The sequence below is a fragment of the Pinus tabuliformis genome, chromosome 9 (genome assembly GCF_031772625.1).
Source record: "Pinus tabuliformis cultivar Carrire ecotype Pingquan chromosome 9, CPIR1, whole genome shotgun sequence".
Taxonomy (NCBI): Eukaryota; Viridiplantae; Streptophyta; class Pinopsida; order Pinales; family Pinaceae; genus Pinus; species Pinus tabuliformis.
In genome coordinates this window covers 1836164960-1836181179 of record NC_142307.1, presented here as the reverse complement: position 1 = coordinate 1836181179, position 16220 = coordinate 1836164960, and the positions used below count along the sequence as shown (strand labels likewise).

General features: G+C 38.6%; 1 protein-coding gene across 1 annotated transcript in view; it reads left to right on the top strand.

Annotated features, from left to right (window-relative positions):
• Positions 1-4953: 4953 nt before the first annotated feature.
• Positions 4954-16220, top strand: part of LOC149156134 (DNA-directed RNA polymerase I subunit rpa49-like) — a 39655-nt gene continuing 28388 nt past the window's right edge. The window contains exons 1-3 of the mRNA XM_089437926.1: positions 4954-5597; positions 5705-5854; positions 7160-7510. Coding sequence (XP_089294052.1) covers positions 5238-5597; positions 5705-5854; positions 7160-7510 — 861 coding nt within the window. The 5' untranslated portion in view covers positions 4954-5237. The remainder of the gene's footprint in view (positions 5598-5704; positions 5855-7159; positions 7511-16220) is intronic.

Below are 16220 nucleotides of genomic sequence, written 5' to 3'. Positions count from 1 at the left end.
TCCCCTCTACAAGCATGTGGCAACAAGAAGTCCAGAGGAAAAGTCATTGATGATTTTGCCTTCTATAGTCCCACATCCACACCTCTCACCTGGTCATCTGATCTTTATGTGAAAGAATTGTTAAATGCAAAACAAAGGTTGGAGGTTTTAGAAGCTAAAGAGTAGGAAAGAGATCATAAAATTCATATAATAACAACTGAGAACAAGGCTTTAACAGAAAGCAATAAAGTTTTGAAAGAATAAGTGGCATTGCTACAAGAAGCTCTCCTAATAGGGAAGACAAAATGCCAACGCATGACGGCGGATGTGCAAAACATAAAAAAATATGTAGTGGAAAGTACAGAGGTGGTGAATGCGAAATCATCCCAGGATAAAGGGAAAATGATTGCCCAAATAGACAACCATGAAGAGAAAGCAAGAGAAGAATGGAAAGGAGATTCCACCAAAGTTTCCAAAACTTGGGCTCAAGTTGTTAGAAATTATACTAATAAGGAGGGAGAAACAAACATTCGGGTTGACAACATGCAAGAGAGAGAAAGCAAGGAAAGACAAAATAGAGCAGCAAACATAATTATTAAAGGGGTGAAATACTATGGGAAAAATGAATGTACTCTTGACCTTGCAAGAGACTTCTTGAAATACAAGTTGTTATGACAAGGACAAATATGCCAAATATGGAGGGTGGGTAAGTTTAATGGTGAGAGAGCAAGGCCCATAAAAGTCATCATGCCTAGCTTGCGTGATAAATATATCATTCTAAGTAAGAAGCATTTCTTGAGGGGTTCTCATTTTTTCCTAGAAGAAGATTTATCTGTAAGACAATAGGAGGAAAGGAGGGAGGAAATGTTAAAGGTTAGGGAAGCAAGAGATGAAGGCAAAAGATCATGTATTTATAAAGGTAAAGTTGTGATAACGCGATTTGGACCTCCTTCCAAAACATAGCAACAAGATGGTAATAAATAAGAGGCAACAAACTCTTCAACAAGAAACAGGAAGCAAGGCCAGTAAGGAAAATTAGGGACAAAGACTCAAATGTGAGTCTTGCATGTCAAAATAAATAGCAATCAAGTCATACCCAGGTTTCTTTAAGATTAGTTTGTTGGAACTGTAAGGTTACCCATGGAGATGAGGACCTGGGTTAGGACCTATTGCGGAAGATAGAGACATAATTTGCCTCATAGAAACACATGAGCATGAAGGGTGCAAGAACCTCTGTTTGAAGGATACTGGAAGATGGCAGTGTTGAACAAGGCAGCTGGGAATGGCAAAGGGCACGGGGATCATGGTTTTAGTGAGGGAGAAAGAAGGTCGTCTCATTCAGTTAGAAAAAGAAGACTCAAATAAGCAATTCATTTGGTTTAAAACATCAGAAAATGGAAACCACACCAGAATTGCAACATGCTATTTTGTGCCGCAAGTTTCAAAAATATACAAAGGTAGAGGGCTTGACCATAAAGATCCATTTGCAGCCTTAAAAGCAGATATTGCAACATATTCTTAGCTAGGTGAAGTCCTTATAGTGGGTGATTTCAATGTTGGGACTGCAAGTGAGCAAGCTAGCATTCTTTGCTGTAAATAAGATTGCGACCCCATTTGGCTTACAAAAGAGAGTAATCATCAGCGGGAAAGAATTTCAGGGGACAAGGGCTGCAATCTCTTTGGTGAACAATTGCTTACTCTATGTGGGGCCTTTGATTTAGTCATTTACAATAGCTTGACTAGATGGGCAAAGTCCGGTAATTTCACTTGCAATACTTACAATGGAGCAAGTATAGTAGATTATGTAATTTGCTCGCATGGTTTGTGTGAGAAAATGGAGGAAGTTTTGATTGGAGATCAGCCTCTGGACTTAAAATCATATTACAAGCCAATTTATTTAAGTTTCTCTTGGACTGGAAAGAAACAATTAGAGTAAAAAATTCAGCATGTCTAACAAAATCTACCAAAGGGCAAAATTCTTTTGACTCTAGAAAATTGTAATACCTTCAAAATGATGCCAGAGAGGCTCTTCGAGAAGGAGAAAATCACAATTCACGACCTTCATAGTCATGAATTAACACATTTAATTCAATGCGCACTTGCATAATGCAAAAGAGAAAAAATTAAGAAGTCTGGAACAAATTGCTTTCCAGTTAATGCTTGGTTTGACGAGGAATGCAAAAAGGCAAGGAGAATGTGGAAATAATCAAACAAGGATAACATAAAGCTGAAAGCTTACAAGTAGCTATTAAGCAAGAAAAAGACCGATTTCATGGTTTCAAGGAGGAATAAATAATCTTCCTTGGGAAAAATAATCCCAAATTATTTTGGAAGGAGATCCAACTGAGAAAGATACAAACTAGAAATAATATTACAACTTCTAAATGGTTTGACTATGCAAGACAACTCTATGAGCATGATCCCAAGGTTGACCCTCCCCCCTTGGTCAACACTGATACTAAACTCTTCACGATGCCAAAGGTAGAGATGGGTATCAAGAAGATGGGTGTTGGAAAAAAAAAGACTTAGTTGAACTCCAAGCAGAATATCTAAAGCGAGGCTCAAAGACCCTTGCACCTCACATGACAAAAATTTTCAACAACATCATACAACAGGGGCTCCCCATAGATTGGACAACTAGTTTGGCAATACCTCTTTTCAAGAGCAGTGACGTCAATAATCCCTCCAATGGTAGGACCATCATGATAAACCCTTTGTTTGCAAAGTTATTTGGAAGCATGCTAGAAAATAAAATTAGCAAGTGGGCAGAAGAAAGAGATAAGTGTGCTAAAGGGAAAGTACTTTTTAGACCTAAACATTCCACAGTTGATCATTGTATAACTTTAAGGCACTTCATCGAAAAAGTTTGGGAGAAAAAGGAAGACATCTTTTGTTGCTTTATTGATTTTAGAAAAGCGTTTCACATGGTTATGAGGGATAAGATTTGGCACAGAATGGAGGAACTTGGGGTTCCTAAACATTTAAGAGCAGCTGTGCATATGTTGTATGAAGAGGTGAAAGTCAAAATTAGAACTTCAACAGGCATTTCTGAAAGTTTTAGAAGCGATATCGGGGTCAAGCAAGGTTGCCCACTGTCTCCTACCCTTTTTGCTTTATATATCGACAAGCTTGAGGAGTGGTTAAATTCGCAAGGGGGTGATGGTATCTATTTGGGCAAGTTTGTTATATGGCTTCTTTTGCATGAAGATGACCTTATTCTAATTGCTAAATCGTCAAGAGCACTTATTATCCCTTAAGCATTTTTGTAGAAGTGTGGGGATGCAAGTCAATATCAACAAAACGAAACTAGTGGTTTTCTCTAAAAAAAAGAAAACATAACCAGCATAAGTTCTACTTTGAAGGCAACATTCTGGAAGAAGTTGTAGATTACAAATACCTCGGAATTAACTTCAAAAAAAATCTAAGCTGGGATGGTTGTAGAAAAAAAAAAAAAACTTTGGGGGGTTGGAAATCATTTTATGATTTTCAAAATAAGTGTAGAGAGGCAGAGTTATGGGACTGGAAAACCACTCAAACTCTTTTTGGGCTTCAGTGATTCTGATGATTCTCTATGGTTGTGAACTATGGGCCTGCAATTATCTGACATGCAATGGAAACAAATTGAGAAAATTCAGAAGCGTTTGATTACAAACAAATTCAAGATTAAAAGTGCAGTGTCTTATGCTATCTTGTTAAGTGAAACATGGGCTGCTCCTATTGAAGCAAAAGCTATGGTGCGAGTCATAAGGTATTTAAAAAAATTGAGCAAATGGAAGAGGGTAGATGGCATAAGGTTGTCTCTAATGACAGATTGTGCAACATAAAAAAGAGTTGGATGCAACAAAATAACAAAAGGTTTAGTAAATGGGGTATTTACTTGAACATGTGTCCCATAACAACAAAGAGATAAAAGCTTTTGTTATGGATAAGTTCCACAAGCATACTTGGGATAAGGAGATAAGAAGAAAGAAAAAGTACTATATTGAAGTGTTTAATCCCACTCATAGTCATCAACCAAAAGCACACATAGAGGCCAGTATCTCTTGGAGAGCCAGAATTCTTATTGCTCAGTTAAAGACTAATTCTCATCAACTTCGTTGTGAAACAAGGCATTGGAAAAGGACAAAAGAAGTGTGGGAGGAAATAGTATGCATTTTTTGTTCTTCCGGAAAAGTGGAAACAAAAAAGCATTTCATTTTAGAATGTGAGGCCATCAAAGACAACAGGGAAAGTTATGCAGATATGCTGGCAGCTAGCTTTTGGCATAATCTATTTAGTGAGGGGTTTATCGAGAAGCTGGAAGCATTTATTTCGAGGCTTTACAAAAAATGGCCGAATACATCAAGTTGATGAAGAAGCAATCTGACTATTTTTAGCCTCGTGGACGTTAAAATCATATTTTTCTTTCTTTCTTTCTTTCTAATGTTTTGGTGAATACTCTCCTCACCATCATAAACTTAAAATAAAATAAACTTAAATTTCTTGTGATTTAGGTCGAAAAATCTCTCATAAATTTAATAGGGATCACAAAAGCCTCAACTCAACAATTAAAATAACTCTCTCAAAAATTAATCATAAACTTAAAAAAACTCTCATAAAAAAAGGACTTATAAACTTAAAATAACTCTCTCAAAAATTAATCATAAACTTAAAAAAACTTTCTCAAAAATTAATCATAAACTTAAAATAAATCTCAACAAAAAAAAATGACTTATATGTGATTCAATAAGAAAAAATAACTCTCATAAACTTATAACTAACCCTAATGAAGATAGTTATAGTTCTAAACTTAGGACTAATTCCTTAATGATGTCCATTGAAATGTAAACGTGGAAAGCTTATCAAAATTTAAACGTAGTCTACATCCCTAAAATTTCCATAAACCAATCCATTATTACATTGATAAGAAAATTGTTGCGTCATTTGAACTGGATCATATTTACATAGGAATAATAGGCTTTTTAGTAGAGAAGCATTTTCCAATAGTAGAAACACCAGGTATATAGAAATCAAGAGGTATTGAGTCGTGGAATGGGGTTTATAAGATTTTTCAGACGAGAATAGAGTTTAGTATAGTTTAGGTTTAACAACCAAAATGGACACAAACCCTATTATGCCGTAAACTCTGGCCCTGAACTGTCACTGATGCGAAACTTATTCATCACGGTTTGTCTTTTTATCATTTCATTTTTCTACAGTATAGAACATATTGCACTCTTCATTCCACAGATCTGCAGGGGCATTCATTGCGTTTAAGCATGGAGTCTCCTGGTCAGAGCAGCAAGAAGAGAAAGAGGAAGAGAACCCTAGTCCAGACAGAATACATTCCACCGCAGAGCGGCTTTGGATGTCCCTTCGTCGGCTACTTTCCTTCAGGATACGATCCCGTCAAAAATGGCGACGCCTCCTCCAGTTTAGAGGTAGGAGTCTACCAGAACACCAGGAAAATTAAGTCCAAGCAACTGCAACTAGTCGCAAGGCCGAAAGAGGCAAGCGTAGACTTCGTGGGCACCAATTATTCGGGAGAAAATTCACTGTGGCAGCCTTGCAACTATCTCATGGGCGTCTTCGACAAAGAAACTAGTACTCTCAAGCTCGTACCCATTTCCGGCGGAAGGGTAAATGAATACTCAAAAAAAATAAAATAAAAAAATTCAAACCCATCCCTTTCCTTCTTGAATGCTGGGAATGATTGTGTTCTGAAGTTTTTGATATAATTGAACAGATTTTCAGAATGGAAGCAAGAGTGCAAGGAATGGAATACAGCAGAGCAGATGCCGTGGAAGAAAATGCTGAAGAACTTACAGCCGAGAACAGACAGAGGAAACACCAACTCCTTACGGCTACTTTCGGAACACACAAGAGCATCTTACAGGTATGCAGCGTCACTCTTCTTTCCCTTTCCAAAAAATCAAGAGATGCCGATATATGAATATAACTTAAAACCCTGAACCCTAAGCACATAGGCCCAAGCCATGGTAAGGAATCTTGATCAAGGAGTTTATGAAACATAGGCATATCACTCATTGAAATTAAGCTTGGCACTGTTCTTCAATTTGATATGCTATGCACCATCCGAGCAAGCTTTACGATCTGTAGTCACATTCCATTTTAGATGAGAAAGTTTAATTAGTGTCCAACAAATATCCCAAAGAAAAGTCAGTGGACTAGAAAATACAATCAGCGATGCCAATCTGTACCTCGAAAGCACAAAGCAAAATGCAACAAGATCAAACAAGAAAATCAAACAAGGGAAAGAGGTGAGGGTGATGCCAATCTGTACCTCGAAAGCATACAGCAAAATACAACGAGATCAAACAAGAAAATCAAAGAAAGGGAAAGAGGAGAGAGTGCAAGAGATCAATTCGGGAGGCAACCTACTTATTTCAGAAATCTCTATTTTAAATCAGAAGGAAATGATCCTTGTGCTTTTGCAGCCAGCCTTTTTGCTAAAAAATACTGTTTGACATTTTATGAAATACTAATGGAAGCTTGAAGCATTTTCCACAAAAGAAAAGGTCATAAGGAAATGGAAGAAATCAGATATACTCTACTTTTGTCTGAACAATATGCCACATATTGTCAAATGCCTTTACTATTTTCTATCTCCACATAGTTTTGACGGCTTACCTTTGTTGCTAAGCTTCATGTTTTTGTTTATGCTAACCAAAAAGAGTGTTATGAAGCCAAGTTTTACTTTTATTGAGATGTGGTGTTGCTCAATTACGGTGCATAATTTGTGATTTATGTTGTTTTGGAGTTGCATTTTTGAATAGTGCCCTTTTCTAGCCAGGGTTTTATAACTTTAATCTCAGTCATGATCAATACTTCTGATGTAATTGTGGCATTATAAAACTAATTCCGGTACTTCATCACTTATAATTTATGGAACATTAACTTACACCTGATAATCTCAATATATGTAGCCTCTTTGAACTTAAATATATAGTAAGGGATGCTAAGTGGCTGTACTCATATTTTGGAAACACTGACACAGAGCCATACTTTTTTAATTTTCATTATATATTTGCTTGAGAGGATTTGCCGCCAGTTAATAGATAGCTGCTGCTAAAGCTGCAGTAAGAAGGCACAGTCACGTGCCTTGGTACTGTAAACTACTAGGCATACATGCTATATATAACAGTCTACTAAATATTTTTTTAACTTGTTCAAATCCCAGGCAAAACGTCGCGACAAGTCAAGATTAAAGGAAGAAGCCCTAGGAGATCAAAGTGGCATTGGAAAACTGTTCGAAGAAGTAGCAAAGAAGACAACAGTATTAACAAGTGCAGAGGCACTTGCTCTAGCCAATGCTAATATAGTTAGAAATATTCCTCCCTATGATGCATCAGCCACCAAACCAGAAAAGGTTTATCTGCTAGAGAGTATTATACTCAAAGAGGAATGGGATCAACAGCCTAATGTTGGTGAACTGATTGCAGCTGGAACAAATGCTCGAGCAACTGCAGAATTTCAGCGAAGTGATTATCCTCTTTTTGTTCGCACTCGTATACATAAATTGGGATCCGAGGTAAGTGTCCTAAATAATTTTTTGATTTTTAGAGCACACATATATCAAGATGAGATAATGCTCGCACTCAAATCACTTCATTTTGTATTACACAGAGACACAGATTTGTAGTGCAATATTTGTTTCAAATATGGTTGTTGAGCATAAATATAGAATGTTCAGCCAAAAAATCTCTCTGAATTGTTTCACTCTCACAATGCCCGAACAATCATTTTAGTTTTCTTCTACACCAGGCATTTCCCCTAACTTTTGAAACTTCTCCTTGCTCCACCTTTTTGTTAAAATGTCTACAAGCTGAAGTCTGATCTTTAGTTCTGCTGCATATGATCTTGACCGCATTCCACACCTGCTGTCTGTTGAAGGGATGGTGGATCTCAATATGCTTGTTTGTTGTATGAAACACAAGATACTTTGTGACTTAACTCTAACTATCGTAATAGAGAGAGAGAGAGAGAGAGAGAGAGAGAGAGTCATGGCTTGTCTCCATGAAGGTTCTTGTCACCTGGAACCATTCTTATTTTGCGCTGATTGCTGCTTTGTACTCTGGTTCTTCAGAGGATAATCCAGCAATTGGTCGTGTCACACTAATCCATGGAACTGTTGATCCTGCAATAAATAATAAGATTGTGGTGGATTTTATACCATTTAACTGGCCTACCCAATCAGAATCTTTGTATTCAACCTATTTGAAGTTATTTTCTTTGTTTCTTTGGGAAGAAAAAACGTAACTTTATTTCATATTAAAATCAAACTAGATACATCAGATGCTTACAGCATTTCAGAAAAAAAGAGACCTTTTTCAGATCCTACATTTTGACATAGTAAGGTCCCTTCATGCTGATCAGGAGCATATCATCCAATAACATCAACAACAAGGTATATCATCAGAGATCAGTATCTGGTGACTATTGGTCATTGTCTCTCAAAAGCAAAAGCAACGGTGTGTTGAAATTCTAAGACAACTACAATAGAATACAATTTTCTACCAGATAATTACTTCCTAATGATTTTTCACACAGTATTTTATGCCACTGCTATCATTGAATAATTATACTCAGAAAATCTCAACAGTAAATGCAGCGGAAACAGTAAAGATCATAGAAAGACAACCATGCAGAATAGAAACAATAATTTTATTCTGGGAAACCCAACCTTGGGAAATCCCAACAACTTTTCATAGGAGAAATTATTCTTTAGCAAGGTTTACAAATCAACAATTTGTCTAGAAACCTGTGCCAATAATCCAAGTCAAATATCGGTCAAACCTGGTCAAACAACAGCAAGATAACACTGGTCAAACAGTCAAACTAGCTTGGTCAACTCTGGTCAAACAGTCAAACTCTGGTCAACCTGGCCTTGCGGTCAATGGTCAACATACCTGCAATCGTATCCCTGCTGTCAAGCAGCACATGCGGCCTTCCTGTGGCCAAACTTTCGGTCAACTGTTCACACGTGCATCCTCCAAAAAGAATAGTAGATGATAAAGAGAGAGAAAGACTTGCTCGTGGTTGGTTGTCAAATGGGACATCACGTCATCTTATTTATGCATGTCAAAGGGGTGTGACAACCCAAGGAACACGTCCTTCACTGGTTGGCCGACTTGACTTAGTAAAATAAAAATTTACATAATGCATCTAGGGCCGACTTGAAGACCCTTTAGTCATGTAGGAATACCTCCCGATGCTACAAAAAATCAACACTCCCTCTTAGCGAGGGAGGTATTTTCCTTTGCTGAAAAACATATTTCTCCTTAGCTGAAATTTTTCCTCCACTAGAAAAGTTTGTGAACTTGCTATGTTAATGTAGTGTCTCTTCACACACACACACATATATATATCACTCCATCCCGGAGCAGGCAATGTGAGTATCTTGGGCGATTTACCCTTAGCCAAATCAGGATGACCCCATGGTTAAATCTATCAATCTCCCCTAGTCAAATCAACGTGACCCCATGGGAGATGTTTGCCCCTGGGCCACTCACCCCTGGCCAAATTAGCATGGCCTAACCAAATCAACATGGCTTTTTTGGATGAATGTATCATTCTTCCCTACTAGTCAAATCAGCATGACCCCGTGGGAGAATGTTTGCCCAATCCTGCAGAAACATCAATAGTCCATCTCTGATAGGGAGACATTCTACATCACGCCAAGCTTGTCTCCGAACTATACAGACTTCGCTCTAGACAAAGGTTTGGTGAGAATGTCCACAATTTGTTCGTCTGTGGATATGTATTAGAGCTTCACTGCTCCCTTCAAGATCATGTCTTGGATGAAATGATATTTGATCTCAATGTGCTTCAAGCTATTATGAAATATTGGATTCTCTGAAAGCTTAACACAACTTTGATTATCACAATGTATCAAGGTCGTCTCTAGCTCTTGATCAAATAGCCCTGCAAGTAGCTTCTAAAGCCACACTGCTTCCTGACTTGTGGCACTGGTTGCGATATACTCTGCCCTTGTTGTATTGAGTGCGATAGAAGTCTGCATCATGCTAATCAGGATATCATTGCTGATTCCAAGTTGAAGTAGCACCCCGAGGTGCTCTTTTTGTCCTCGACATTCCCAACCCAATCCGAATTAGTATATCCCTATAGCCTCTCTTCACCACCTGAGAGATATCTCAAAACATATCCAATTGTACCACGCAGGTACCTCAACACATGTTTTGCTATAACCCAATGTACATGCCTCGACTCAACCATCTATTGACTCGAGGTGTTCACTGCAAAGCAAATATCTAGCATGGTGTTTAACCAAGTACATCAAGGATCCAATCAATTGCCTATACATTGTGGGATACAACAAATCTGAATTTGAAGCGGAATCACATAGCTTCTTCAGATTTGTCATCATAGGTGTAACCATGGACTTGCGATCAATCATGTCAAATCTCCTCAAAATCTAAATATTGCACTTCCCTTGTCCGAGAAAGATCTCATTAGGTCTTTTCCACCTCCAATCCCAAGAAATAATGCATCAAGCCAAGATCTTTCATCTCGAACTCCAAGGCCAACTCCCTCTTGCACCCAACGATGAGCTTCTCTGCCTGAGTAAAGAACAAACCATCAACATACAACACTGTGTTGAAATTCTAAAACAAGTACAATAGACTACAATTTCTGCCAAATAATTACTTCCTAATGATTTTTCACACAGTATTTTATTCCACTGCTATCATTGAATAATTATACTTAGAAAATCTCAATAGTAAATGCACCGGAAATAGTAAAGATCATAGAAAAACAACCATACACAATAGAGAATAATTTTATCCTGGGAATCCAACCTTGAGAGAAAACCCAACAATTTTTTTAGGAGAAATTTTTCTTCAACAAGGTTTACAAATCAAGTCTAAAAATCTGTGCCAATTTTCCAAGTTAAATACCAGTCAAACCTTGTCAATGAATAAGAAGATAACATTGGTCAAAACTAGTCAAACCACCATGGTCAACTTTTGTCAAACTTTGCGGTCAGCTCAGCTTGGTCAACTTCGGCCCTGTGGTCAACTTAGCCCTGTGGTCAATGATCAACAAACTCGTGGTCAAATCCTTGCAGTCAACCCGCATGTGCAACCTTCATGTGGTCGAACATTCGGTCAATTGTTCACACATATGATTGGTTAGGTTGTTGGTCAAACTCGACTTTCCTTCACACATGTAGCCTCCAAAAAGAATAGTAAATGATGAAGAGAGCGAAAGACTTGTTCTTGGTTGATTGTCAAGTGAGACATCACATCATCTTATCTATACATGTCAAAGGGGTGCGACAACCCAAGGGGCACGTCCCTTCACTGGTTGGCTGACTGGACATTTCCCTGGGCTAGCTTGCCTTAGTAAAATAAAAATTTACAAAATGCATCCAGGGCCAACTTGAAGACCCTTTAGTCATGCGGGAATACCTCCCGATGCTACAAAAAGTGGACCCAGTGTCCTCCTTATACATCTAAAAGTCAAAATATGACAGTAGTTCCACGATATGAGAATAAAAAAAAAGCTTTTAAGAAAAATGCATGGGAGTAAATAGAGCTATGGCCATCCTGTTCCTCCATTATAATCCATTCTCCTCTTGCAAGCTCCAGTCCATCCTCTAATAGGCTATCAACTGTCAAAATTCACTTCCTTTAAACATGCTCAAATGTGATAAATGAAAAACTCTCTTTTAATACCCAAGCCTCATTAGATAGGGGTTAGAAAGTGAAGTTTCCTATTGCATGCTCCTTCCTCATCCATTTTATAAATAATAATAATACTAATAATCTAATTTTGAGGTCACGACCAAGCCAAACACCAAATTGGTGTATGAGATCCCATCGCTTGTGGGATAAGGAACCCCCCTCTGTGCAACGATTTGACTGCTAAAATATATGGAAGTGTACATACTCTATCCTCTTTATGGATTTGAACTCGTGACCTCTTTGGAGGAAACACATGTTCTTAACCATTAGGTCCACTCAAGCAATTAGGAGGGAATTACCAAAGACCTGTAAATGTGTAGATCCTTGTTCTAATGCTAATGTTAGAATATTTTTTGTCATATTAAGTTTTAGGGCCATAAGTTCAGAGAAGTTGTTGGAGCTAGTTCCTAGCATTGACTTAAACCTTAAACCTTATACAGTGAGTTTTTGATACGTGAAGAACCTTTCCAACACCTCTCTTAGGAGGGTCCCCTTGGAAGGCCCCATCAAAGTAGGCCCATGGTTTTTTTCAATTAGCAACTTCTTTCACAACTTGTCTAGGAGCCTTATTAGCCTTCTTCAATACATAATGGTTGTTACAACTCAAATTTTGCTTAATGATAAAAGTTGTAATTCTCAAGGTACAACTCAAGGGGCAATTGCTAGGATGGTCAGCACTGTCACATATCGTCTTCACTTTAGGTTGACTCTCCTTTGGCTCAAGGAGGGTGTCCCTTGTAGGATTACTAAAACCAAATAATGAGGCACAAGGTGGAGTTGGGAGTAGCCTTAGTAAATAGAGTTTTGGGGGTTTAGGGTTTTGAAATAGGTGATGGAAGGAAGCAGAGATGAGTGCCAAATCCAAAATATCTAATAGCTATCGCTTTTGTGTGCTTGAAGGCCATCTTTAATTCTAGGCCTTTTAGCCTTGCTTTTAAATTACATGTTTCTTGCCTTGTTTTTTCCCTCCTTTGTTTTGGTTCTATTCCCTCTCTTCTAATCAATGCAAATCACTTATTGTGTATTTCTTCTTTATGTTGAATCAAGTGTTAATTAAACTAAATAAAAAATTAAGTAATACAAACTAAGGAGCATAGCCATTTCTGTTGGTTGTAATAGCTCCAACTGCACACATGATTTGGATATGGCAAGATGTATGGTGATTACAAATATATGTTTTATGAACTTGGGCTGCATAATTGTTTAAAAAATGTAGTCCAGGTTGGTGACATTGTTTAATGAATTATTCAATGCACAAATTACACAGGGTCCAAAAGATATGTTGAAAATAGCTGCACCATGATTCCTGCAAATGACAACAATTTGTTACATTTGTTGTTAAATTTCCAAATACCAGCCCAAATTTATTTTCTCATGATAATTAATTTTATTCCCAACAATTTATTTATTTAGCAAAATAAATTTTGATTACCGAAAAAATAAAATCATTGGTATTTTTAACATCTAGAATTAGATATGTAACAAAATTTAAATCCAAGAGATCAATCACACATTGCGAAAATAATTCACCCACAACAATTTTACATCATCTATTAATTTGGAAAATCTGGGTTTTCGACCCACAAAGATACGAGGAAAAAATACAATAACTGGAATCTGTAGTGCGACCCCCACAGGATGAATTCGATCACCTGGAAATTAGCCTCCAAAGGAAATCGACCTAGAGAAATTCGGCCCAATCAATTCGCTAGCAAATCGACCCCGCGCCTTCCCTCGAGTTGCTACTGTGCCTTAGAAACTTGACCTCCAACAAATCGACTACTCCAATAAAATTGACCTCCCTCTCTTTAGCAACTCAGCCTTGCAATATTACAATCGGCCTCCTAGATTTGCCCTCAAATTATCTCGTACTTCTCCTCCTTTGTGCTTCAGTCTACTGAGCCACTCACACTATAGAAAATCGCTCTCTTGAGTTCTTGCGTGCCTTCACCTCTTTGCTAGGATTCTTTTATAATATTTATTAAGCCTAAATCCCTAACCCTAATAAAAGAATTAATGGTTGCGATTATTTCTAAGTCACTTAAATAATTAAATTATTTATCCTTAGAAAATGACTTAATAGTCACACAATAATTAATTGACTTTAATAATTGTAATTTTCCTAAGTTAGACTTAGAAAGAAGACATAAATCACTTACTCCACCAAGAAAGCACCTAAAGAGGCAATAAATCATCTTCCACATTCTAAGACACCAAGCTTATGTATAAGACTTTTCGAAGCTACCACAAGCTTCAACACTTGCTCCTAGCATGGAAGGGATTCTCCACCATCCCCAACTTATCTCTATACTTCACAAAGTTCCCTTTCACTAGAGTCTTAGTGAGAATATCCGCCACCTGCTCCTCTGTAGAAATGTAATGTAGTCTCACAACACCTCTCTGGACCTTATTTGATCTCGATGTGCTTGAACCGATCATGAAACACGAGATTCTTATAGAGCTTGATGTTACTCTGATTATCACAGTGAATCACCATTGGCCCCATCTACAGAACAAATAGTCCTGCATGCATCTTGTGAAGCCATACTGCATCACAACTTTCCATACTTGCTGCCATGTACTCTGCCTCTACTGAACTAAATGCCATTGATTGTTGCTTCCTGCTGTACCACGAGATCATAGCTGATCCCAAGCTAAAGCAACATCCAAACGCAGATTTTTTGTCCACAACACTTCCCGCCCCATCAGACACTGTGTACCCCTACAGCTCCACTCCTTTAACACTGACATATTTCAATCCAAAGTCTACCGTACCTCACAGGTACCTTAACTCCACCATGAATTGTCTCAGTGTGTTCATAGCAAAACATATATTTGGTCTAGTGTTGACCAGATACATCAAGGAACCTATCAACAACCTGTACAATGTGGGATCCACCAACCTGCCTTCAGAAGCACTTAACTTCTTCAAGTTAGTGATCATTGGCGTAGGCACAAGCCTGTAATCCTCCATCCTAAACCTCCTAAAGATCTCGACTGCATACTTGCCATGTCCAAGAAAAATCTCTCTTGGCTACTTCCGCACCTCCAATCCCAAAAAGCAGTGCATCAAGCCAATGTCCTTCATATTGAACTCCGAAGTAAGATATTCCTTACACATCTCTATGAGCTTCTTCGATCTTGTGAAGAAGAGATCATCCACATAAAGTACCAAGAGAAGCGATTCACTCTCAACAAGTACATAGTACAAGATGGAGTCCACCTCACTCTTGGCAAAGCCCAAACCAAGAAGATATCCATCATTCTTGGCGTACCATGCACGTGGAGCCTGCTTCAACCCGTAAAGGGCCTTCTTCAACCTCCATACATGAGACTCTCTCCCATGCCCCTTAAAGCCCTGAAGCTGCTCAATATACACCTCCTCAATCAACCCATTGAGGAAAGTGGTCTTCACATCCATCTGATGTATCCTCCACCCCATCTTTGAAGTGATGGACATAACTGCTCTAATGGATGCATATATGGTGACAGGTGTGAATGTCTCCTTGTAATCCACTCCCTCATTTTAGGAGAACCCTCTCGCCACAAACCTCGCTTTGTACTTCTCGACACTGCCATCAACTGCATGTTTGATCTTATAGATCCATCGAGAAGTGACGATAGACTTTCCCTCCGACCTTGGCACTATGTCCCATACATCATTGCTCATGATGGAGCTATACTCCACCATGGCATCCCTCGACCTGCGCATCTATAGCCTCCTCAAAAGTGGAAGGCTCAGACTCACTGACGCTGCTCAACAATGCCAAATAATTGGAAAATCTTGTCAATGGTTTGCTCTGCCTGAAGGTGCTGCTAGGAGTCTCCACATGCTCGTCAGCATCCCTCAAGGTCTACTCGACCCATTGACCCATCTCGACCTCCTCCTGGTAGAACTTGAAGGAATATCTAGCTCACCCACCAGATCCACAAACTGTGTCCTTGCTGCTGGTCCCTGTTTAGCCTTAGGAGCTTCTCACTCCCAATGCTCTACCACTATTGGCTCTTTCTCATGAGATCTCCTAAGGGTCCTGCCCTCATCAAATTTGACATCTTGACTCAAGATCACTTTCCTCTGTCCTGTAATGTAGACTTAGTAGGCCTTTGAGACCTCACTATAGTCCACAAATATGCCCCTTTCTAACAAGGGCTCCATTTTAGTCCTCTTCTTCGCGGGAATGTGGACATAAACTAGACTAGCGAAGATGCGCAAATGGTTCACGCTTGGTTTCACTCTTGTATACAACTCCTCAGGACATCAAGAGTCATCCTCCAATATCTTGTGAAGTCTCCTATTCTTCACATACACAACTGTATTGCAAGTCTTCGCCCACAAAAACATAGACAATTCTTGATCATAGATCACTGCCCTCGCTGCCTTCATTATGGTCCTGTTCTTCCTCTTGGCAGCCCCATTCTATGAGGGTTGTAACATACCGTGAGCTCCTTAATCCTTGCTTCCCTGCAAAAATCCCAGAACTCGTTGGAGGTATACTCGCCCCCATTATTTGATCTCAACACTTCAATCTTCTT